The sequence below is a fragment of the Emydura macquarii genome, unplaced genomic scaffold (genome assembly GCF_026122565.2).
Source record: "Emydura macquarii macquarii isolate MOO-44397 ecotype Brisbane River unplaced genomic scaffold, CSIRO-AGI_Emac_v2 contig_554, whole genome shotgun sequence".
Taxonomy (NCBI): Eukaryota; Metazoa; Chordata; order Testudines; family Chelidae; genus Emydura; species Emydura macquarii.
The window spans coordinates 6826769-6850743 of record NW_027130691.1 but is presented as its reverse complement, the minus strand read 5'-3'; the positions used below and the strand labels follow the sequence as shown (position 1 = coordinate 6850743).

The 23975-nt window shown below is 46.6% G+C and overlaps 1 protein-coding gene across 4 annotated transcripts in view; it reads right to left on the bottom strand.

Annotated features, from left to right (window-relative positions):
• Positions 1-5922: 5922 nt before the first annotated feature.
• HIP1R (huntingtin interacting protein 1 related) overlaps positions 5923-23975 on the bottom strand; it is a 51914-nt gene continuing 33861 nt past the window's right edge. For 2 of the 4 annotated variants that reach the window (XM_067539632.1, XM_067539629.1), the window contains 18 exons: positions 23739-23827; positions 23088-23204; positions 21880-21981; positions 20376-20570; positions 19259-19406; positions 18328-18414; positions 17175-17282; positions 15630-15766; positions 13722-13832; positions 13397-13455; positions 12919-12949; positions 12715-12777; positions 11971-12071; positions 11101-11206; positions 10047-10170; positions 8977-9038; positions 8185-8388; positions 5923-7512 (listed from right to left, as the gene is read on the bottom strand). In XM_067539632.1, coding sequence (XP_067395733.1) covers positions 7465-7512; positions 8185-8388; positions 8977-9038; positions 10047-10170; positions 11101-11206; positions 11971-12071; positions 12715-12777; positions 12919-12949; positions 13397-13455; positions 13722-13832; positions 15630-15766; positions 17175-17282; positions 18328-18414; positions 19259-19406; positions 20376-20570; positions 21880-21981; positions 23088-23204; positions 23739-23827 — 1892 coding nt within the window. In that variant the 3' untranslated portion in view covers positions 5923-7464. Of the gene's footprint in view, positions 7513-7889; positions 8389-8976; positions 9039-10046; positions 10171-11100; positions 11207-11970; positions 12072-12714; positions 12778-12918; positions 12950-13396; positions 13456-13721; positions 13833-15629; positions 15767-17174; positions 17283-18327; positions 18415-19258; positions 19407-20375; positions 20571-21879; positions 21982-23087; positions 23205-23738; positions 23828-23975 lie in introns of those variants that run through there. The other 2 variants (XM_067539628.1, XM_067539631.1) reach the window with 2 other exon arrangements.

The window sequence follows — 23975 nt, the reverse complement described above, 5'->3', positions numbered from 1 at the left end:
TGATTCACCACTTTTCTGGTACTAGATGATCAGTTCATTTGGCCTGTGAAAGGAAAACTTGGTTTCAACTTTAAATTCCTAACCCACTCTATCCCCTCACTCAAGTTTCTTCCACGCCCAGCTCAGTTTTCTCCCATGCCTGCTGTGGAGGGACTGCCTGTGTTTTTGCTTAATTTGTCTTCTCTCCAATATTTTTTCTAAGCATGTGGGTTAGAATATATTTTTATTTGACTTTGGAAGCTCGGATTTCATCGTGGTGATTCAAAGGTCGGGAGCCAGGGTCACAAGCGTACATTTTTAATCCAGCGCTGTGCAGCCTAACTCATATTCTAAGATCCAGCTGACCCCAAATTTCCTCCCTCAATCACTGCAAACTAGAACAATGAATACTTACGAAAAAGAAGGCCCAAAAGCTTTTTCATCTCTCATCTAGAGGCACCTGCCTTCAAACTACCATCTCCCACTGTTCAGAAGTGGTTGAAATAATTTTTCATCAGGAACAATCCAGGGACTACTTTCTCTTAATGGTCAAAATAGAATATTTTTTTCTCTACACATACTGTAACTCATCTAGTTATTTCCTCTCTAGAATTTGGTAGTTGCTACATGCCAACATTCATATAAAGCTGCTAGTCTGGAAGGAAGACTGTTGGGTTAACCCTCCCCCCAGGAGATCAAAGACATCAGCATGGTCAAAGTTCTTGGCATCTGAACATCACCATATAAGAGGGGAATTGTGTAAGCCTCGCAAGTTGTGAAACAATGTGTGGTGAACTTGTTTGTATTATAAGTATGGTCTCAATAAGCTAGCTGATGGTAAATGATTTTAAGTAGAATAGCATATTCTTTTTCCTGGTAGTGTGTTCCCATTATGGCTCGATTTATGCATGGTTAATTGTGAACTATTAATGTTTCAAAATAATTTTTGGTGATGGCATCTGGATGTTAATCTGAATGCAAAGAATAAAGCTGCTGTGAACATGACTTTAGGCCACAAGAGGTGGCAGTTGCGTACAGGAAGTTTGGTTCTAGAGTTTAGGGATTTTGTGAGGTAAATACGTCCCTAATCAGATTCTCAGAAGTGTAGTAAAATCAACCAGGTAGATTGTACACTTAGCAAGTGCCAATTTATTCTGAATTAAGAAAAATTCTCAAAGTGATGGAGGAAATGAGAAGTGTAGTGTGAATTTTGCACTGAATTACCCATCTAACTTCATGGGGCAAGTGGTACTGCCCAACTATTTCTACTAAGAAATTGTCCCAACATATTTGTACTTGTTACATTTTCTCTTTTTAAAGTAATTTGTAGGATTACAGGACCATTAATGGATACTTTGTCTTAAAAAAAAATTATACTGTGCAAACTCAATACAAATGAAGCTGATGTAATTTGCTGTTGGAAAGCAGTGCATTATCACCTACATGGCTGATGTGCCTTAAGTTCACTATTTGCAGTTGGGCTAGTTAGACTATTCAAATACCTTTCAAACCAATGGCCATTGCTTAACTCCTTTGATTAAGGGCTCTAAAAGGCACCCTCTTTTATACAAGATGTTTCAGTTAGTACTCTAGAAGATTACAGGATAATATCTGCTATTTGTATGCTTAATTGCCCTCAATGGATGTCATTTTAAAAAAAAAAAGACACTGTCAAGGAATCCATTATGTCAGCTGTTATAACAATCTTGTAACTGAATTCTAGCTGCTTATGGAAGAGGTTCTATCGTGTGTGTGTGTGTGTGTGTGTGTGTGTGTGTGTGTGTGTGTGTGTGTGTGTGTGTGTGTGTGTGTGTGTGTGTGTGTGTGTGTGTGTGTGTGTGTGTGTGTGTGTGTGTGTGTGTGTGTGTGTGTGTTCAGACTGGTTTGTAGTTACTAACATGCTTGACTGCTGGCAGTGTTTGAGGATGTTGGAAGAAGAGAGCTTTGAAGGGTTGAATCCTGCTTTCAGAAACCCGGTGTACACCATACTAACACGGCTGGGTGGGGCAAGGGGTGCAGGTGATATTTCAGGCTTATCACCACGTGACAGTGTCTCCAACTATTTTTGTTATAAATAATGAGTAGTTTCTGTTGAGAGGATGGTTAAAGCCATACTAATCTGTACTGTATATAATGAAAGATTAAAATGCTATTGGCAAGTTGGATCCTATATAAAAGGATGGCACGATTTTCTCACCAAATGTTCTTTAATATACAATGTGGTGTGATTTTTGCTACAAATGGCAAATACTTCCTAAAAATCTAAGTTAAGGAAATGTCTTTCTAATATAGAGTGGGCACTGATCTTAAATTGAGAAGTGTATCTTGGTTTTAGAATGTAGGTAGCATTTAAAATGCCCATTTTGGATGTTTTTTTACTTCTGCTGACATTTGTATGAAACTTTGTAAATAGTGACCTTGTTCACGTTGTGTCCTGTGTAGTTAGTTTTTAAAAAAAAGAAATAATAAAAGTACTACAGCAATGATGTGGGACTTGCCATGTTTATCCATAGGGTTGTTTAAAAAAATCTCATTTTTATACATCATAGTAGTTCTTTAAACATTCAGTAAAATGAGCTTTGGATAGACAAATGGTGATGAGTTATTAGTAGTTATAGTTCTGCGTTAGCCAAAGTGTTTATCCTTTGTAGGTACTTCCATCATGGAACTGTGTTAATTGGCTGGTTTAGCTTGGCTGTTCCTGTGAATAAATTAGTACTGCTTATACATATATTGAAAGCAACTATGAAACTAAAGAAGAACCTTCCCCTTGTGGTGCATAATGTGACAACTCCACTACATATTAAAGGATGAAGTTCAGGATGGAGTGAAATTGAAGAAAGCTAAGAGGTATTGGGCTTACCTGACATAGTGCCGAGAACATAAGTACAATTATGACTAACCTGTGAACACTACTTAGCATATTAAAGTAATAGCTCATATGTAAATATCTCCCCCTCCACACACACTTTAGTATAGAGGTTAGGAAGGATGTAAATCCTCCAGGCAGGGTGGAGGTTGCTCAGTATAGCTTAAAGCATTAGGTGTTTTACTTGCTTTATTGAATGATGCGCACTATTAACACCAAAAACCCTATTTCAAAATCTGTATGCATTTCATACAGGAAAATCAGAGTCAGGCAGCTGGAAAGGGGAAGTGTCTCTAATCAGGTTTCAACAGTTTAAATTCTCACTACACTTTCAGTGGCATTTGTTTCTAATGTAACATACCACTAGAAAGGTTTTCTTTGTGCTGTATAAAAATGGAATTGTTAGTGGGTAAGAGACCACTGTTTCATTTCAATAAAGGATAAACCAAATTCCTTTGGTGTTTTGTTTTTCTTTGGAATTGCTGCTCTGTAATTGTAATCTTTAATCTGTTAACATTCAGTAACTGAGTAGAGTGGGCCTTGTGTTGTGCAAATTTCTTCTTTAATGACTTGACTATTTTGCTGGGTGATTAAATTGTAATCCTGCTTTGTTCAGGTAATCAGGCAAAAATATTAATAGTGCAATATCCTCTTACACATGAAGCAAAGTAACTTCGATTACATCTATCTAATTTTGTGACAGTTGTGCAGGTACCAAAAGCCGTTCTGAATATTTGTGTTGAGTCTTTCATCAGCTCGCTTTCATCCCTGATGTGTAGCTGAGGGATACATCTCAGTACTGCAAATGTAGGGTTCTGTGAATTATTTGAATAAATAAAATCAGGTGCAGTAGCACTCTGGATGCCTTCCAGTGCTGAATCCTGCAGAGACAGGTAAGAAAAGGGAAGCTATAACCACTCCTGTCTGAGGCATTGTCTGCTATATGCAGGATTGTTGTAGCTCTGTCGGTCCCATTACCTCAACTAGACTTTTTTGCCAAACATTTCTCATAGTAGCTACTACTGTTTTGGGCTCTACAAGTAGTACTGTCACCAAATGGCTGGTGCAGTGCAGTCCAGTCCAGCACTGACATAATGACTAAAAAGACTTTCCAGTTAAGGTTTTTCTGAAAGGGCTTGAAACTCGATCATGGTTTTCACTGATGCAAAAATGTAATGTAAATTTAATTTAATTTAATGTAATTTATAGAAGCCAGGCTCAAGGATGGCCCCTTCCACTACATAGTGTGAGATGCGGATGTAATTGAAAGTGTAATATGTTGAATTGCTTTTACTAAGCTCTTTCCGTGTTGCAGGCCACACCCGTGGATTTGAATGTGTGGAGGGACTAGGTATAGTGTTGGGAACTGAAGGCCTGCATGCTACTCCTGGCTCTGCTACGAAGCTGCTTTGAGACAAGGTGGGTGAGGTCAGATCTCGTATTGGACCGGCTTTGCTGGGTGAGAGACAAGCTTTCGAGCTTACACCAAGCTGATATCCTGGGACCAAACAGCCCTGCATACAACTAATCTGTTTTGGCATTCAGCAAGCTGTTTCACTTCCTTGCAAATGAGACAATACTTACACTACAAGAGTGTTGATTGTATTGTGCAGTAGCATTTTGAATCTGTAAAGACCAAGGTACATTCTAAATGCACAGTTGTTAAATAGCTATGGCATGAACCTTTTTCCTGACTGAATAAGCCGAACTGTTGGAGGAAGAATAAGAGTGTAATGTATGTGTTACGAGGTTACTAAAATGTGATGTACTCTGCCAGTGGAGTTTTGGCTCGGTTTTCAAACCACCCTGCTCGCCTGAATAGCCTGCAGAAATGCAACGCCACTTGTCCCCTCTCCTAAAACACAGCTGTTGCACCAGCAGCCTATGCGAATACGGAGGTTGTATTAGCTGTACATGGCAAGGTGCCTGTGTGTAGGGGAGTGGCATGCTTTACACTACTGACAGTAATTAGGGCTGGTGATAAGTGTTGCCATGATTTCCAGCACTAACTCACTCTCCTCTCCCTCTTGCTGTGCAAACTCCCACCCTTACCCAGAGGCCACCTGTGCTTTGCAAATCCTCTGGTGTTATCCCACACTAAATATTTGCCCTTCAAAGATGCTCTGCCCCTGAGCCAGAGGCACATAAGAGATATGTGCAGTGAGGAAAAGCAAGGAAATGAGCTGTTCTCTCTTGGTGCTGCCTTACCTCCCAGACAAAAGTTTAGGGCAAGGTCAGGCAGAGAGATGTCCTACTTTATTTTGAGTGATAGGGCTATTTACTAAACACAAGTGGTTGCTTAGGTGCATGTGATTAGGAGTGGGCTTTCTGTGCAAACCATGTAGTCTTAACCAATAAACCAGTTGTGGTGTGTGTAAGGGCCAATTTCCAAAGCTAAAAGGAATTGAATAGCGTGGGAATAAGTGTGAATCAAAACTTGGCGTCCAAGAACACTTCCTTAATCATTGAAAACAAAAACTGTTGCTAGTGTCTGCATTAATTTGACGCTGTAGCAGAGCCTCCCCTTACCTGCCCCAGTTTATAAAAGTTAAGGATACTAGGACCCATGAACACATTTTATTGCTTGTTTGAGATTTACAAAAGAATACAAAACCAAGAAGTTTTCCTGCTCCTAAAATATAACATTTCAATATTAAAAACAGATTTTCAGTTATCCTCGTGCTGTGAGTTCCGTCATGTAGTCTGGTTTTCACCCTGAAAAGTTATGTGGTCTACAGCAGTTGTTTGCTATCAGCAATAGTGTTAGAAATGCTTTGTGGGGCAGCTGATTACATGGAAATACCTTATTTAACTGGAGGGGTGCAACCAATTCTAAGTTGCCACCAGCATTCACTTCTGTTATCCAAAACCTTGGTTCTGAGGAATTAGAAAATAATGGTACCAGAGTCCTTAATTAAAATCCTGAAGTGACAAAAATCACTATCCTAGAAGTACAATATGGGTTTCAGAAGATGTTTAGACCAGCATTTTCAATTGGGGACAGTGTTGCTGTATAAATTAACCTTATGCATCCCCAGTTGAAATGCTGGGTACAGGACTTGTCAGAGTGAGACAAGTCAGTTGCCCAGACTCGACTAGCCCTGTATACTGTGTTTCTGTCAAAGTCCCAGCCTCCAGAGAAACTTTTCACACCAACAACAAAAAGATTTAAATGGTCAGGTCAAAAGCATCAGGTGGGTCTGGATTTGACCCATGCGCCACCTATAGACTACCCCTGCCAGTGTACCATGGGAGCAGTACAGGGCCTGTCCCATCCTCTCGGCTGTGGAGGTTAAATACCAAGTCACTGGCATAGGGAAAAGAAGGCAGGTGCATGAGAGGATGGGCAGGGGGAGTTTGAGCCTGTTCTGGGATCGCCCTAAGCAGTCTGCACTGAAGCCCAGTCACATCTTCCTCTCTCTCTCTCTCTCTCTATATATATATATGCACACCACTTCCTCGTGATTTAAAGAGACTGTTTTATTTCCATTCTAGTGATTGCAACCCCAACCAGTGCAGCAGGGGTTAGGGCATGAGCTCCAGGACGTGAAAACTGAGTTAACAAAAGCGATCTACAATAAGCTATGGTGAAAGGGAATATTGTCCAAATGGAACAAAACAGCATGAAAAGCAAAACAATACATTATTCAAATAGTGTGTTCTGAAGTCTAAATGTTCCTAGTAACTCCGGGGAAAGAATTTTATAGTATTTAACCCAATGGTCCCTTTAAATCAATTACATCTCCCCAACATTTCATATGGCTGCAGCCATTTTACCACTAATTATTCCATGGTTATTGTAAACTGAATTTGTTTAATTCTAATAATTATCTTAAAAATAAATACAGCAAATCTTCTCCCGCCCTTGATCCATTAATAAGAAAAAAGTTTGTAGCCTTATTGCCATGATATATATTAACTGCTGCTCACATGTAGCGAGCCCTGGTTCTTAAAGACATTTAAACATTGACTGTTACAAACTAAATTCTGCTCTTCCTTTGAGCACTTACCCATGCAGAGACATCAGTTACCCTTTGTCAACCTGCCCTATCCTTTAACACAAAAGGCTGCAAGAAAAGATCAACTTCCTACTTTAAAAACAGGTCACATGTCCTTTAAAAAGCATGTGCACTACAGGAGTGAGTTACACCCACATTTACTTAAGATGCCTATTGCCGATAAATAAAAAAAAGTCAACTAGGATTGCTCCACTCTGTTCTGTAGAGCTGATGTGCCACAGGGTAAGCGGCCTTGCTTTACTAAATGCCGGTCCCCACACTATTCTAGTGATGGAAAAGAAGTGTAAAGTCCTGTTATTCTTCACATGAGGCAGTCAGGAGAACCAGCTGAACAATAAAGGCAGGCCAGCTTGAAGGCAACTCACAGGTGAATCCAGTCGGTATCTGTTTAAAACACAGATCTAACCACGTTGGAGAGCCTACATCCTGGTACTTAGAACGCTTCCTCGACCCCTTTCGAGGGGTAAATTGGTGTCTGTGGAGTCCGAGTCCAGCAGGAATAAGACGGGCAAGAATCCTAGCCCCCTTCCCCAAGACAAAATGTACTGCGACTGGAAGGCCTCTTCCTTTTGTGCTGAATCAGCTTCTGTGTACCTCCTAGAAATTTACGATGTGGGCCTGATAAATGCCCTCCCGCTGCTCCAGCTAAAAATGCAATGTGGAAAAAACCCAATTCCATTGGTCAAAGGCATCATCAGTGTGAACAGCAACCACCACACCTGGGTCCTTTGAATTAGAGCTCTCAACATATCCTCCTTCCCCATTCGCTAAACTGCAACAACCATCACCACAAGGTTAAGTCCCTCCCGCCTTGCCTGGAACGTGGCTGTAGGCTGATTGTGGCTGGGACTTACCTATTCGGTGTCTAAGCCCCGCCTAGCCTGCCTCTGGGCACTAGCTATAAATAATAATTAGTCACTGGTCCCCCACTTCCCCGAGGGCAGGTGCACTGCTGCTCCCTTCTCCTGATTGGGTGGCAGGATAGTGACAGATGCAAACAGAATCCCACCCCCGCACTCCCCCGACTGCCTTCATTTGTATGGATCCCACCAGCTTATGTACTGAAGTGCCTGTGAGATTATTCATTCTGAAAACCCTGAGTGCATGCAGCAGACACGGGTGGACTGAGCTCAGCCCTGGGAACTGCAATTCCCAAATTCTAATTTTAGCTCTACCACTGATTAGCCCCAAGCCAGTTGCTTTACTTGGCTGTGCCTCAGTTTCCCCCTACGTAAACCAAGGATAAATAAGACAGCCACCAACAGTGTTTCCAGGCTTAGTTAACACTGCTGTTGGGGAATGGATCAGAGAGAATACCTCGCAGTCCTGTTTTAGGGGGTAGGCAGGTTTCTGAGCCAGTGGTGGCTTCTTCAAGATGCCCTGCTTTGGAGCCATAGCTGGTTTTCCCTCCCCCTCAGCTGGGTCTTCGTACACCCCAGCCAGAGCGTAATGCTTCTTCCTCAGCTCGCCAAGACGAATTCGCTCGTTCTCCAGCCTCTTCTCCAGTTCCAGCACCTTCACCTGCATAGCAAGAAGCCCTTTTACTCTTGACCCCCTCGCTGCTGCGGTAACACCTCTACGATCTCTCTAATCACAGGCAATAGCAGGCAGAGAAGGGGACAATTCTCCCATCATATCGTGGTTTATGAAGCTCTCTGACATGGCTAAATTCTTCTCCAAGTCTGTAATGGGACCCAAGGCTCTTAACAGTACGGGGATTGCCCACCACAGAAATGCATCCACTGCTGGGGTAGAACATGGCAACCATTCTGCACCAGGATCACCATACAACAGGGTTAGCTTCATGTGGTGAAGATATTTCTGCTATTGAACCACTTGCAGAATTTTAGGCAGCTTCAGTAACCCAACCAAATTCAATCTTAGCTAATACATTCTGCCAAATACTCGAGACTGGACTCTGGCAACAACTGGACAAGGTTAATTATGTCACATCTTAAAGTCTTTTCGCTGAAGACTAGGTACACACCAATGTCCATGTGAATCCATACTCGAGACCAGTTCTCAGACGAGGACCAGAAGCACTACATTTGTCAGAGCAGTAAAACTAACCCAACCCGGTTTGCCTACACTCAGTGAGGGAGGCCGTACCTGCGTCTCCATTTCTTCCTTCTTCAGTTTGATTAACGACATGCCAGAAAAGTCCATGGTATCTTGCGTGGAAGAGGGAGAGAGAGAGAAGGTTTATTCTGTAGCTTATTTCAACAAAGATGCAGAACACAGATAGCTGGACACATGGAGCCTTCCACACTCACTCACTTCAAATAGCTGGTGAAAGTGTTAGGGCAGACCACTGGTGAGTGTGTTATAGACCCACCTTCTGTGCCCAATGCACAGATGATACACGGATGTCTCAGCCCCAGCTGCAGAACCCTGACTTTTTGTAGCAGCTCATGCTTTTAACTTTGGAGTTCCCTGGTTCGATCCCCAGTGTGTCAGCCAGTATGGCAATTGTCACACTAGTTCCCTGGGAACCTTATAAACAGTGATCCAAATATTTATGGGAAGAGACTGAAAAGTTTGATCCTGTAACACCTACTTTTGTCTTAGTCTCTATGAAAGTTATTAGAAGCCACTTCCTTCCTACAGTGTGTCTCCATTATGGTATATTTCACATTAAATGAATGCCAACCTATTACAGACATTTATTTTTAAAAGGTCAAAGTCAATCATTGAAAAGTTTTAAGGAACAATTGCAGCTGCTAGTTGGCAGGATAACGACAGGACATCTGCAGGATAATGACATCTCCTGGCTGCCTCACAATTTGGGTCTGTAATTCACAGTCAGTCATTCAGGCCTGCCTCAATTTTTGGTGCCTAGACAAAGCCCTTAAGGGGAAGTAGTACAGATGGCCCTGAAACCATGACAATAGTCATGGTGCAGCCTGTAGTAAGAGCAGTGGGTAGATGGTGGTAAAAATGACCGAATCCTAGTGGGTGCCACCCACATCCCAACCAGGCATAGAACCCAAAACACCAGAATGTGGGAATCCCATAACACTGAATACTGATCCATCACTATATTCTCCTCCTATCCCCCCTGTACTTAGCAGAAGGTATATTTGAAATGCAGATGAACTGACACTTTTAGGGTTTAAAGTTTGGCGTGAGAGTCTTGTTGATTTCCGCACTGAAACCCCCAGGCTCTGTTTACACCTCACCTTTGTCTTCAATCTGCTCTTGTCCGGACTTAGTGGAAGCCACAACATTGGCAGCCATTTCATTTACACTGCGTGAGCACTCCTGGAGTTTGCCCAGGTTCCGGCTGTTCTTATCCGCTTTCACCTGCAAAGACCAACCAGGTGCTTTCAGCCTTCCTTAGATACCAGGGAAATGCAAATAGAAACCAGTCTTTTGTATGGATGCAAACATGCTTCCAAACGTGTGAATGGAAATCCTGAGCTCTTCAGATTCTACTCAGAGCTAAATGAGACACAGCTAAGCTGCAGAAACGGGGCAAGACATCATTTGCTTCTGTTCGAAAGAATCTGGTTATTCTTAAGAGACGCTGCGTCACGCAGGTTAAGCCCAACATCTAGGTTTTGTTTTTAAAAAGATTAGTAGAAATGGTTTTCTAAATCTTCTTTTGCATTTAAACACTGCTGCAGCAGCGTGCTGCTAGTCCTTAAGAACCTGAAGGTGAAATGGACTAGAAGCAAACATATTTATTTTCATTGTCCAATGGGACCAAAATAAGTGACTGAATAAAGCATCAGTGATGAAAAATAAGTTTTTTACTTCCTTTGTTTTAATCATTTAACATGTTGCAACACAGATAAAAGAACCCAGATATGTATCTATCTATCTATCATTTTTAACCTTTAAAAACCTCTTTCGTCTATAATACATGGGAAAGGTGGTAGAAAATGAAATATATACTCTCCAACACCGATGTCTACATTTAGTTATTAGTGGTTTCAGAACTCTTGCTACAGAGTCAGCTCAAAAGGAGAATCAAGAAAGTTTTGTATCCTCATATCAGAGGCCAGCTCTTCTAGAGATAAAGGATTCAACCATGCGATTCTTAACCACAGCTCATTTGAAAAACCCATTATTAAACTGAAAAGTAATAATTCCTCTCCAAGAGGGAGCTTTGCTTAGCTTGCACTGATTCTGAAGGGGAGGCAGAGCCCCACACACTACCAGAAGAACAAAGAGATGAGGCTCGTCACAGCTTTACACCTCTTATTTACACATCTCTTAAAAAAAATTTACCTTGGATGCTGCCACCAACTGGGCTGTGCTAGCTGCAATCTCATGGGAGCAGACAATCAGTTCTTCATATTTGCCCGTATGCAGCACCACTTTATCTGCAGATTCTCTAGAGTACAGATCAACAGTGAAGTCTGATCAGAGGAGCCTGACATATACATTTAAGGTAGAGAGATCAAAACTATTTACCCCATATAGTATCTTTAGAACGCTGCATGCTTACCAACCCTTTCTTTGAAAGGGTTCATGTACAGAGCAAACATGTTAAAACCCCAGAGTCCAGATAGAAGTATTGGAAGGGTGTAAATATCAAGGAGGAAGGAGATAATTAGGATGGTCCCATGAGGACCAAAACGCAACTTCCTTGCTGAGAAACGTATTAGGCTGTGGAATATTCTCCCACAGACCCAATCCTACTATTCATGCTCATCAGAATGGAGGTCAGTTCCTTGCTATACTGAGCCCTACATTATTACTACTATTTCGATTGTGATAACGCCCAAAATGTACTCAGCACTTTGCCAACACAGAGGAATCGAAAATCCTTCCTCTGGGACAAAGTTTTTCATCCAACTTCTATATTATTAGGAGTCAATGACAAGTGGGAGGTGGGCAGCAGACAGGGAGACATTAGCTGTTCAGTTGATTGAAAGGTTAGGATACAGAGAACTGGGATCCTACGGCATATAGTCTATTTGATCAGCTCTAAATTCATTTTCTAGGAAGCCAGAACTCACATTGTTTACAGGTTAGCAGATACAAATGTTCTGCACACCCATAGTGCAGTACGTACTGAGTAATCTTCTGTGCAGGGCATGAGAGACATTTCCAACCTGTGACTATTTAAAGCTCACAAGCATTGCTGATACCTACACAAGCTGTGTGGCTCCCCATCCCACAGCTTTGGAAGCAGAGATCAAGCCTTCAGTCCAACGGGAGTTCTTAGCATAAAATTCTTGTGTTGTTGCTGCCCCCTATTGTCACAAAAAAGTTACGTTGCACATTTAGTAAGACACTTTGCCACCGGTTTCTAAAGAAGCAACAAACATATCAAAATACACATTTTTTAATTATTCTTAAAAGTTTCAGTTCCCTTGAATATGCCATACACAGCCTGTCCCCAGGCACAGTGGTCAAACAAACGTATGTGACCAAAACCACAGAACATGCAGGCTAAATTTTCCCCACACCAGGACGCTCCTAAATCCATCTCTAGGCAACTACACAGAAGTGGCCCAATTTGCAGAAGTGCTGTGCACAAAGTCAGTAGGAGCTGCAGACACGCCACATCTCTGAAAAATCAGGCCACGTTCATTTAGGTACCTAAATCTATAACTAGGCCCCCAGGATTGAAAATTTTGGCTTCTGTTTAAAATAGGCAGGATTGAGTTGTCACCATTGACAAGGCTTGTTAAGATGAAAGCACACATCTCCTAAAAGCACAAGTTATAAATGCCTTTTTCAATACACACCCCAAGTGACAGGGTACAGTCTGCTTTAAAGACAGTGAAATTAGGTTAATATTGTGCAAGTCAAGCAATTAACAAAAAAATTCCTCCAGTATTTCATGTCAGCACACAAAGAAGAGTGGCTGTATGGTCCCAAAGTGAGTCTTACCCTTCCGCCTTCTACAATTTCCTTCTGTAAGTTTGTAGATGTCATTACGAGAAGCCTAATTGCCTGAAATAAACAAAAGCGGACTGCATTGTTTTACAAGAATTTTACAAAGAGCGATTGCTCAGCCAACCATTTTGAGTTACACCACACGTTTCCAGGGATTGTAATGTATTTAATGCAGGTTTAAATATCAGAAGTACTGACCTTCATTAGATCAGTGCAGGAGTTCAAAATTCTGGTGGAAACAAGAGAAAATATTTAGCAGTTTCACAGGTTGGATTCAAGGAACATCTTTCTTGTGATTGCAATGAAATGAAAAAGAAACCTGACCAAGGGGAAGCCAGTCTTGGGGACCCCAGAAAACAGCTTCAAAACAGATGCGGCAATGTACAGTACATGTAGTTTTGCAGTAAAATACATTTTATCCCAGCCATGTTATATTGGGCACATGCTTTCTTCTCCCCTCTGTTAGAGAGATTTCTTATGTTCAAGCAAAATGTCAGCAGTGTTGTTGTATTGTAAGTGATGGTGGTACAAAGCCCATGAAAGACAGGCTTGTCAATACAGACATCACTACACAAATGGCTTCGTTTAAAGGGAGCTAGAACGCCCACATTAATAGCTCTTCCCCTCAGAAAGAGAAGCTCTAAACTCCACGTGTGAACTCTCCCTTTTTACTCACCTCTCGTTTACTTCCAGTTTAACGCCAGAGCTTTTATTTCTGGCCTGATTCATCATGTCCTGTTGAGAATATAGGAAGAGGGGGTTAAAAACTGCCACCTGATTGGCTATGGTAGGGAAAATAAAGGAAGAGGGTTTCTCTTAATTAGATCCTGTCAAATGAACTGAAGTTGTCAGGTCTGAGATTTCAGGGTCCCTGTATGTCTCAGGGGCACAGATGCCAAGTGACACAGACATGCAGCTATACTGGGACTCAGGCCAGACATCTGTCACACAGATTTCCAATTTTTCTCTGTTTGACACAAATTCCAGTAGCTTCATCTCACCTCTATCCTTCGGACAGCATCTTCAATAGCAGCCGAGGTGGAGGCCATTTCCTTATCAACCATATCACCCAGTTCTTCTTGCTTGATGTCTAAGCTTTTGGGTCTCAGCTCCTGGCCAAGGGAAGAAAGCAATGAGCCAGAGAAAAATCAGGTGGGAGGAATAAGAACTTTCATAAAGATTTCAAACAAACACTAGCAAGAATCTCTCTTTGGCCTGGAAAGAGACAAAGCACAAAAACACTACTTGCCACAAAGATGAACAGCTAGGAATGATCCAGGAGAACCAGAGTCTTGTAGTAAATATATCAGCAGAACCTCAGAGAGATTCAAAGGGTCACGAAGGTAATTTGGTTTTCTGTTTAAAGAAAACACTCCAAAAAAAAAGGGACAGAACTACCCTTCACAATCGTGACATTCTCAGCCAGCAAGAGTGGTGCGGTAGGTTTCCAGAGTACTCAGAAGAGCTCATTATTCTGCAAATCAGCAGCATATGAATGGATAATGCTAGGGGGGATTTTAGGATAGGAGGGGTATATGAGGGTTTGCACATTTTTCACAGCTTCAGGGAGCCACTTATTGGGCTGAAACAACCTAAGGGTATTTCCACCCTCCAGGAAGTGAAATGCTACCCAACATCATGTTATTTCAACCCCTACAAATGGCTCCTGGGATTAAAATAAAGCACATAGGGTGGGGGAGAAGCCAAGTACAAAAAGTGGACTTTGGTCAGGTTCCTGCAGAACCCATATGTGGAGCCCCTCGAGAGAGAGATTCAAATTAGATCTTAGGTCTGGCCTGTCTCCTAATCTGCACATGTACAGCACCCAGCACAACAGAGCCTGCTCCAAAATCAAGAGGGTGACTGCTACCATATTACAAACATAATCAATGTGTCAAGGCTCCAGGTTCTCAGTGATGTCTGAACTACCATTACATTCATTTGGGATTAATTTTTTTAATTTAAAAAGAAAAAAATAGCCATTTGCTCCATATTAATATCCGGACAAGTTCATAAAGAATAAGACCTGAAACAAATTCCAAAATAATGTTTCCTTTTCCCACACTACCCTAGGCCTCACCCAGGGCTCTGAGTGATGGATGATAATTCAATAGACACGTCCATTTTCAAACCTTACAAAACACAAACACAGAACTACTGCCCAGTGACTGCAACCAAAGGGAATCACAGGGGAGTTAAACAGAGAAAAAGGAAAGAGGCTGTAATAAATCACAGCTTTGGAATAAAGGTTTATGGTGTAGAATAATGGGGGGGGGGCGCGGCGGCAGCGATAGATGGAATGAGAGTGAGTCCCTCATCCTAGCGCTCAGCACAGCAAACAATTGTCTGCCAGTCTAAGACACAGCGGTGGGATTATTTGGGGACTGGCTGGTGGTACCGAGAAAAAAACACACATCAGGACGAGACTTGAGGAGGGAGATGTTCTGAGGCCTGGAAGAGTCGTTTCTGAAGAAGGTAAAAATGCCATTTATAAAACCCAGACCAGTCCCCAGCCATGGATAGAATGAGCTGGAAGATCCCACAGACTTTCCAGAAGAGAGAAAGTGAAAGGTGTTAAGCTTCTTGCTGCTAACATTAATCTGCATTCATCACTAGCCAGCAGAAGCCACACCCTGCATCAAAGGCTTACACTTGCCGCTATAAATAGAAACAAGGAAACCACCCAGACGGCTGAGGAAGCACCAATCGTAGACACTGTATTTCGTTTCTGTCTGAGCATCCTCCTGCTTGCATGTCTCAGACCCAGTGGGTCAAATTCATTTGTGATGTGGCTCCCCTGGACTAGATGGAGTTACACCCACGGTGGATTTGTCCCAAGACAATGAGGTGTGTCTAAGATGAACTGCTCCCCCATGAGTGTGTCCCCACTTCCGAGGATCGCCCCCTACCTGGCCCAGTTGAAGGATACCCTGTAGAGTTCTCCTCACATCCTCCGGGTTTGCCTGTCTCAGCAACTGCCTATCCTTCAGCTCGTTCAGATACTCCAGACTCCGATGCCCACAGTCCCTGCAGCTCTCAGTTAATTCTGACAGGAGAAAGGATCTCAGTTAAGGCAAAGGATTAAAAAAGGACACAGGCAGTTTTGGAGGGGGGGGAGGATGGGCTAGTGGTCCAGGCACAGGACTGGGAGCCAGGAGGTCATGAGGTCTAATCCTGACAGTGACTCCCCCTATGGCCTCCTCCTCAGAGACAGTGGGTGGGTTAAGCAATGTTTGTGAAATGCTTTGAAGAATGTGATCTAAGTGCCACATATTTCAGTCTAGCAGTGAAATTAACAAACAGGAAAGATCACCAGCCACAGGAGAGAGTCAAGTGAACAAACAAGACGAGGCAGGAAACTGGGAGACAGCAAGGGCTAGTGCATTGGACTGGAGCTCAGGAGACATGAGCTCTTAACCTGGCTCTGCCACTGACTTGCTGCGTGCCCTTGGGCAATTCACCTCACCTCTCTGGGTCTGTTTCCCTGCCCACCCCTTTATCCACCTTGTCTAGTTCAAATGGGAACTCTCTGGGGCCAGGACTCATTCTCACTGTGTTTGTACAGCGCCTGGCACAGTGCAGCCCTGATCTTAGCTGATACACCGAAGTGCTACTGTAATAAAAAAATATGGGACAGCCTACTTCAGGGAAGGCCTTGTATTCATTCCTGGCAAAGACGGGAGATGGCCCGTAATGCTCCGTTAGTGCATGTCTGTACAACAGGAAGGAAGATCTGCTAAAGCTTACGCCACATTTAGTAACCGAAAAGAGGCACTTCGATCTGCACTCCTCAGCTCCAATCGCCACACAGCGAGTCCCTCAAAACCCCTCCAGCCGACACGAACTGTCCTGCCATCATCAGATGTGGCGCCCTCATTGCTAGGGCCACAGTGGCACAAAAAGGTGCAGATCCTCTCCCCATCAGCCAGCAACCGCGGCTCCTGCCACGCTCCTGGATTTTACGTTTGTGGTTGTGGCACCAAGAGAGGCCCAATGCCCTCGGCACATGTGGGGATTTGTTTTTAACCTTTGGCATCTGCTGATGAAGCGGAGCTGGAAATACGGGCAGGTGCTGAGAGCAGGGGAGAGCCCGTGAACTAGTCACTGCGAGGCATTAGATGCATTAGTTTGTTGGGTCTCAGTCCAGCTCGCACCAGGCAAGCATCTGAATCACACAAACGACCAGTGCCTCTGGCACGGAAGGGCACATTGCTGGCAGAGACACCAAGGCCTGACTGGGCCGTTGAGACGGACGTCCCCTGTTCCCGCCAGGGTGATCTCTCCACACCAGGCCTGAGGCACCTCAGCAGGGTAGCGTGGGGGAATCGTGCGCTGCCCCGAGCTATGCTGTGAGTGGAGCGGACACCAGGGCTGCCCGGCTGATGTCAGGTGTCCCGCTCACTGCCCAGGGATTTTTGAAAGTGATTAAAGGCGACCTCTGGTTAATTACTCACTGTCGGCATGGTCAGTGGGTGCCAGGTGGGACGTGGCGCTGCCATTCACGATGGTGTCAGCAGTCAAGTGCGCAAACTGGGCCAGGGCCCCCACCAACTCAGTGGCATCTATCCAAACAAAGAGAGACAGGTCAGCCTCCGCCCAGCAGACAGGGGGAGCACCGGACACCGACGCTTGCACGTGCAGCTCCCTGCGCCGGAGAAACGTTTCGGGGACCATTCCAGGCAGGAAGCCACCTGCTTCGGTGGCCACTGGCTCCCCCACTCGCCTCCCCTCACCCCAAGCATTTTTCAGCTACACCCAGAGCAGAGGGCGAAGGCTGTTGTCCGAAGCACCATCTCTCAGAGCGGGGACACAAGGTGAATCAGTGACTGCCTAGCGAGTGCAGAGTGGTCCACGCACAGGCCTGGCTGTCAGGGCCTCCTGCCCCCAGCACCGACCCGCTGTGTGACCCCGCGTAAATCACCCTGGCTGGTCTTTCGCAAACAGGAGCCTGAAGTGGACTGCAATGGGACGTCCCGTGGTTGCTTTGGAAAATCCCACCCGCAGGTGTCTAAATATGGATGTACGAGACTGAACAATTTTGGCTTTAATCCCTCCAGGTCTCAGCTTCCCCCCATCTGGGAAACAATAATCCTTGGCTACCATGCAGGAGGGTTGGGACTTTAATACCCAGACCACCAGAAGTGCCTCATCAGTTCATTCATGTGCCTGGACTAAAATGCGCTCTGAGCTCGCGTACACTCTCCAGATAAATGACAGTCTAGGACCAACACACCCCACCCCCGCACCCCGCCAACCAGAACGCTTCCGCTGCTCTCACCGCCCCCTTCCTCCAGCCTTACTATCGCTGCGGGGGTGGGCCTGCTGCTTCCAGACAGGAGCCCAGGCCCCCAGCGCTGGGGCAGCCTGGCGCGTTCATGGGCTGAACCTTGCCCGTCAACGTGAGCGTTATTTATTTATTTACCCAGCATCGATTTCGCAGCCCAACTAAACACACACCGTTCTTCACCTCTGGAACAAATCGAGGCGACCGCGCAGAACGTCCTTGTCTGCCCATTTCAGATACGCCCTCCCGCGGGACAGGCCTCTGCGCCAGCTTCCAGTCCGGAAGCCAAGACACGTCCTGCCGCGGTGCCCAGGTGCCTTTACCTGTCATGTTGGTTATATACTTCGCGTGCCCGTTCTCCAAGGTGTTCACAGACTCCAGGGCTGCCTGCACCCGGCTGATGAGGTAATCTGCAAAGAAACCAAGGTCTGAGTGAAGGCGAGGAAGGCGTTAAGGGGGAGATGGACCTGAACTAAGCCACATACCTGTCAGAGTCTGGATGTTGCAGCTAGAACCCCATCAGGAGAATTAACCTGTTCCTGGCTTTACAGACTACCCTGCCCTAGTCTGCCTGTGTTACTCAGCGCATACCTCTGAATATCAGCAGGGAAATGAGCAAGGGCTCACAATCCAATGAGCTGCGGAGCCTTTATTTTGCCACAGATCTTTTGAGCGATAGATTATTCTGAGACGCCTCCTGTCTACTGAAGCCCAGCACTCATCCCGCCGTGACCGAGCTGTTTCTGACACGAGGGCTGCCCTACGGAAGGCCCTACAGCTATTCAGCACAAAGAGCCATTTCCAGACGTGCGTCTGAGCCGAGAGAATAAGCCTGAGCACCCAGAAAGCCACAGCCGTTAGCACAGACAGCAGAGCTAATAAACGGTTCTGCCAGGGCTCGGCTGGCAAGACAGGGGTGGGATCAGCAGTAACCGTCCCTTCTAGAAGGGATCTTTACTCTCCTTGTACTCCAACCACAGAGGTCCAGTCGAGGACCCCAAAGAGGGCATTCAAGCAGTATTAGGGTCTGACTCACAAAAGCAAGACAATTCTGTCACAGATAATTCACTCCCAGGAAAGTCCAGGAGCCCCGAATCCCTCAGGCTCAGTATTTAGCCAAGACAACAGTGTCGGGAGGGGAGGAAAGGGGGCTTATGGGGCAGCCCCACCCCCGTCAGGGAGAAGACAGAGCTAGCTAGCATCTGCAAAGTTCGGCTCTCCCTGGCTTCAAACGGCTGCAGAACAACTCCCCACCTGGAGAGCTGGTGCATCGAACATGCAAGGGGTCGTCCAGCTTGGCAACGGCATCTTGGATGATGTTCTCTGCCTCCTTCACCGTCCCCTGGAGGATACCGAACTGATCATCCAGAAGCTTCTGCTGGAGACTCTGCTCCTGGTTTTTCTGTTGGTGATAAACCAAAGACATCATACACGCTGCAGGGTCTCAGAGTTCCTCACAGTCTGCGGCTGCAGGCATCGCTTTGTCCATTTCTGAAGTAATAATTTCCCCTCTGCCAGACCCTCCGTCCCAGGATCTCAGCGTGCCTCACAGACAGTCCTCCAGAGGCTGGGGGAGGTGGGGGGTGGGGTGAAGTGGGTTATATTACCCCCATTTCATAGAGGGGGAAACGGCAGCACAGAGGTCAAGTGACTTGCCCAATGCCACAAAGGGAGTCTGTAGCAGAGCCCAAAAGAGAACGGTCTACACTGTAATTAAAAACCCGCGGCTGGCCCGAGTCAGCGGACGTGGGCTCGCACGGCTCGGGCTAAGAGGATGTTTACTTGCGGTGTAGATGGTCAGGCTCCGGCTGGAGCCCCTCTTCCCTCCCCCTCCTGTGCCTCACCCACAAGGCCCCCCTTCACTGTGCGGCTCAGGAGAGGGAATGAGAAACGGGACTTCAGCAGGCCAGGCGTTTATCCGGCATGAGGCAAGAGTGAATCTTGGGGCTCTTCCGGAAGCAAAGATGGCCCTTCATCGCCAGATCATACAAAACCTGAATTAGTGGCAGAGTCCAGAACAGAACCCTGGAGTCCTGACTTCCAGTTCCCTGCTCTGACCACTGGACAATACTTCCTCCTAGGAGGACACTGATGTGGAAGGGTGATTGCTGGCTGCAAATCCCCGCGAGAGAAGCAGCGTCACTGCGAGTGACCATTCGGGTGAGAAGGGATTTGTCCCGCCAGCCGCGCGGCATTCGCAGTCTGACCACAGGGCGATTTCTTTGGCATTAGGTAGATTCGTCCTGCATTGGCTGAGCCTCCTACATGGCTATTTTCTCTGCATGCGCGTCACTTGGGGCCCCAGCAGGTTCTGCGGGATGCTTGGGAAAGGGGCTTCTGCGCTGAGACCCTAAACATTTCATTCCAGTACCTTTTCCACGAGTTTCCCCTGCAGCTCCCTGATTTCCTTAGCGCTCTTCTCTGCCTCCTGGTTCAACAGCAGCTCCTTCTCCTGAATCAGGCCCTTTACCGAGAGCAGCTCGCACTCCTTCTCACTCACTGACTTCCTCAGCGAGTCCTTCTCAGCATGCAGGGCTTCCACTTGGGAGTGCAGCTCGGAGCCAGCCTGAAAGCAAAGCAGGAAGAGCCAGTGTCTCAAAACTGCTCACACACAATCCAAGCCCTCAGCACAAACCTTTGCCCGCTCCACTAGGCACCAGGTACCAACTAACCCCCTGAGAACCGAAGCCATCCCAAGCTGGCCAGCAAGAGTGTTCACATGGAGGATTCTTGGCCTTTAACAGATCGGGGTAGGAATTCAGTGCTCTTTGAAAGTCATGGAGGACAGCCCCGGCCTCAGAGATCCCTCCTGTTATCCAGCAGCAGGGCAAGCTCCCCTCAAACCATTCTTCCGGCACGGGGCAGGGCGTGAGACTAGTCATGGCTTTGGCCTCTCAACTAGATGGGTTAGCACCAAGCACAGTGGTGGCTTCTGTGAAGAGGTCCTGCACCAAGTGGGAATGGGTCTGGGACCCAGCAAATTCATGTACACCCAGGCCACCGGACTGCCAGCCACAGCCACTGGAGTCAGTAACCTCGAGGTGAAAGATTTATAGCCAGGATCCATCCCCACACAGCAGGTGGGCTGAGATTCTGTGCTGCTCACCGCACAGACCTCTCCCACCCGGGCCGACAGGAGCTTTCAGCCACCTTTGTGACCTCTGAACCCTGGGCTGCTCCGGGGGCTGGACTGGCCTCCGGTGTAACTTGGCATGGTCCGGGGGGTCTAAGTTACAGCAGACCCCCAGGGCTGCCTCGTGGGCCACCACTCGGCCCGGAATCTCTGCGGCGCTTCATGCTGTGGCTCCAACCCGTGCCCATGCGGCTGAGACATGCCAAGGGGGCTCAGAAGGCAGCGCCGTGGAGCTCCTCCCCTGGCTAGACATGGGCCTTTGAGGGGCCCTTTCTGCCCTCTTAGCACGGCAGAGAGGCTGGCACAGGGCTGAAGCTCTTGCGGTTTATAAATGTCCCTTACAAGTGCAGTTCTGTAAGTTGGGGTCCATCTACGGCCTGCACTGCCTCTGCAGTACCTGGTGGATCGCGTATCCAGAGACCGTGGTTTTAATGAGCGTGGGGAGGAGGGGGAGAGCAGATCTATCAGCAGGATCTGCGTGGTAGCAGTTGTCTGGCCTCCTGTGGGTCTGAAATGCTGCCTAAGAATGCACAGGGACAGGCATCATTCATTTCCTCCAACAGCACGTCCCAGGGATGGTGGAAAAACCCCCCAGTTGAAATGCATCACCAGCCCCTCTCTGAAAGGCAGGATTCTGCTTGGAGTCCAGTTCCAGAGCTGCTACGCAGCGCTAGCCCCCTGCTCAGCACCTGGAAAAAGCAGTCCCCTTCCTGGGCACATTCCTACTATCTGGGCCACGCACCTGCTTGGAATGGCTGAGAGAGTTGTGAATCTGGGTCAGCTCTTCCTTCTTGGCTTCCAGTTCTCGCTTCAGCTGCTCCATCTGCAAGGTCTGGTCTTCGAGCTACATTTGCAGACAGATACAACAGGGTGAGTGGGCACAAAGCAGCTCCCGGGGATTACAGACGGCATCAGGACAGCTCTCCAGTTTTACTTCTGGGCCCATTTATACCATTGCTTTCTACAGCTCTGAAGCCCAGGGGGCACAGGCAGGGCAGCCCAACTACTTAAAGAAACATGAGCTTACATCTTCCAGAAGTGACTAGGGATTTTCTGTGCCCTATCTGAGACACCTTAAAAGGCCTAGTTTTCAAAGGGTGGGTGCTCAGCACATTCTGAATACCAGGCCCCTTCATGGTGCCAAGCTGGGCTACCAAAATCATTAGTCCTTTCTGAAAAGTTAGCACCACCTTGAGATTTCGTGGACAGACGGACAATGAATCTGGAGTAGACGTGGGTGAAATGTGCATGTAAACCACCTGACTGTCAAGGAATCTGGGCAGCTCTAATCTGGGTTACACAGACACAGGTCATTAGGAAGGGTTTGACTCACTAATTATCTTTGAAGGCAGAGAGCAGGCTATTTACCGGACACAAGAAAGAGTCCGATAGCGTGTACTGATCACACACAGAACGGCCTTGCTGGAGGACTGCTCTCTGCTTGGAGAATTTCATCCCCATTCGCTCAGGCAGTGCGGTGGAAAATACAAATACAGTAAAACCTGCCAAGAGCGACCACTCCTGGGAGTTAGCAAAAGTGGTCACTTGTCAAAGGTGGGCTCTCTTCAAAAGTCTGCACGCCAGAGAGCGGTGGAGTTCTGGGGCCTCTGTAAGCAGTCGCTCGTGACAGGCGTTCTCTAAGGCAGGTTTTATTTACTAGTGACTGATTTTCCAGAGGTGCTCAGCGCTCCCAGTTCCCATTCAGGACGGGCTGTCCATGTGCTGCAGGTGCTCAGCACCTCAGAAAAATCAGGCCAGAGAGGATCACTTGACCTCTTATTTTGTGGCTGCCAAGCAAGCAAAGACAGCTGCTAGTGCATGAGCAACACAGGTCCACACCCACTGCTGCAGGTCCAAACACGTGCACGTTCAGTTTTGCGGGAATACGATCAGACCTCGAGGCTGTTTTGATCAAAAACGAGGCAGAGCTTTGGGCGGCAGCAGACATACCTTCATCTCCGCCTCCCGCTTCACCTGCTCCATCTGAAATGCCAGCTGCTCTTTGATACGAGCCACTTCTTCCTGGCTCTGCTGGGTGACTGTGAGCTGCTTGGCAGTATCGGCATTCTGCGCACAGAAGAGGAGGGTTAGAGGTTCTTTGGGTATCTCGGGTGCACGTGGGTGGGGAACATCCAAGGAGTGCGTCTAGGGTTGAAAGTGTTTCACGGCTCATTCAATCCAGACGATTCAAATTCCAATTCCCAAATTCCTCATTCGATCCTTTGCCTCTTTACTGAGGCCAATGAGCCCCGGCGGGACCTGTATTTTGGACGGCACTTTTCATACAAAGTGCATATCCCAAAATGCTACAGGTAACAGAAAAAAGAAACCTCCGGACCTGAGCAAAGAGAAAGGGATCATTTCCGGTGAGATCTGAAAGGAGCGTGATGGAGAGATAGGAAGGCTGCAGATGGCAGGAGGGAGCTCCTGAATGACCAGTGGCGAGACTGCAGCGAGGGAGAGAAAAGAGGCCGGGGCTAGACAGGCAGCAGCAGCTGGGGAGTGGAACAGGGAGAGAAGGATATACAAGATGATTTCTGTGATGCCCGCTGGCTCCGCTAAAGACCCAGCCATCCCACAGCCCTACCAGCCAGCCCTCACCTTTCGCAGCAGCTCTGCGTGCGTGTTGATAAGCTCGCTGTGTTTCTCTTTCAGCTTGGTGTAGCGGATTTCCGTGGCGCTGGCTTTCTCTGGCAGAGGCAAGAACCCAGTGTCAGTCGCACTCAGGAACTCCACGCTCTGCATTGAAGCGATTTCAGCGCTCACCAGACTTCTCTAGCCCATAGCTACTCGCGCGCACACAGGGAAAATACAGGAGCCAAGAATAGCCGAGACTAG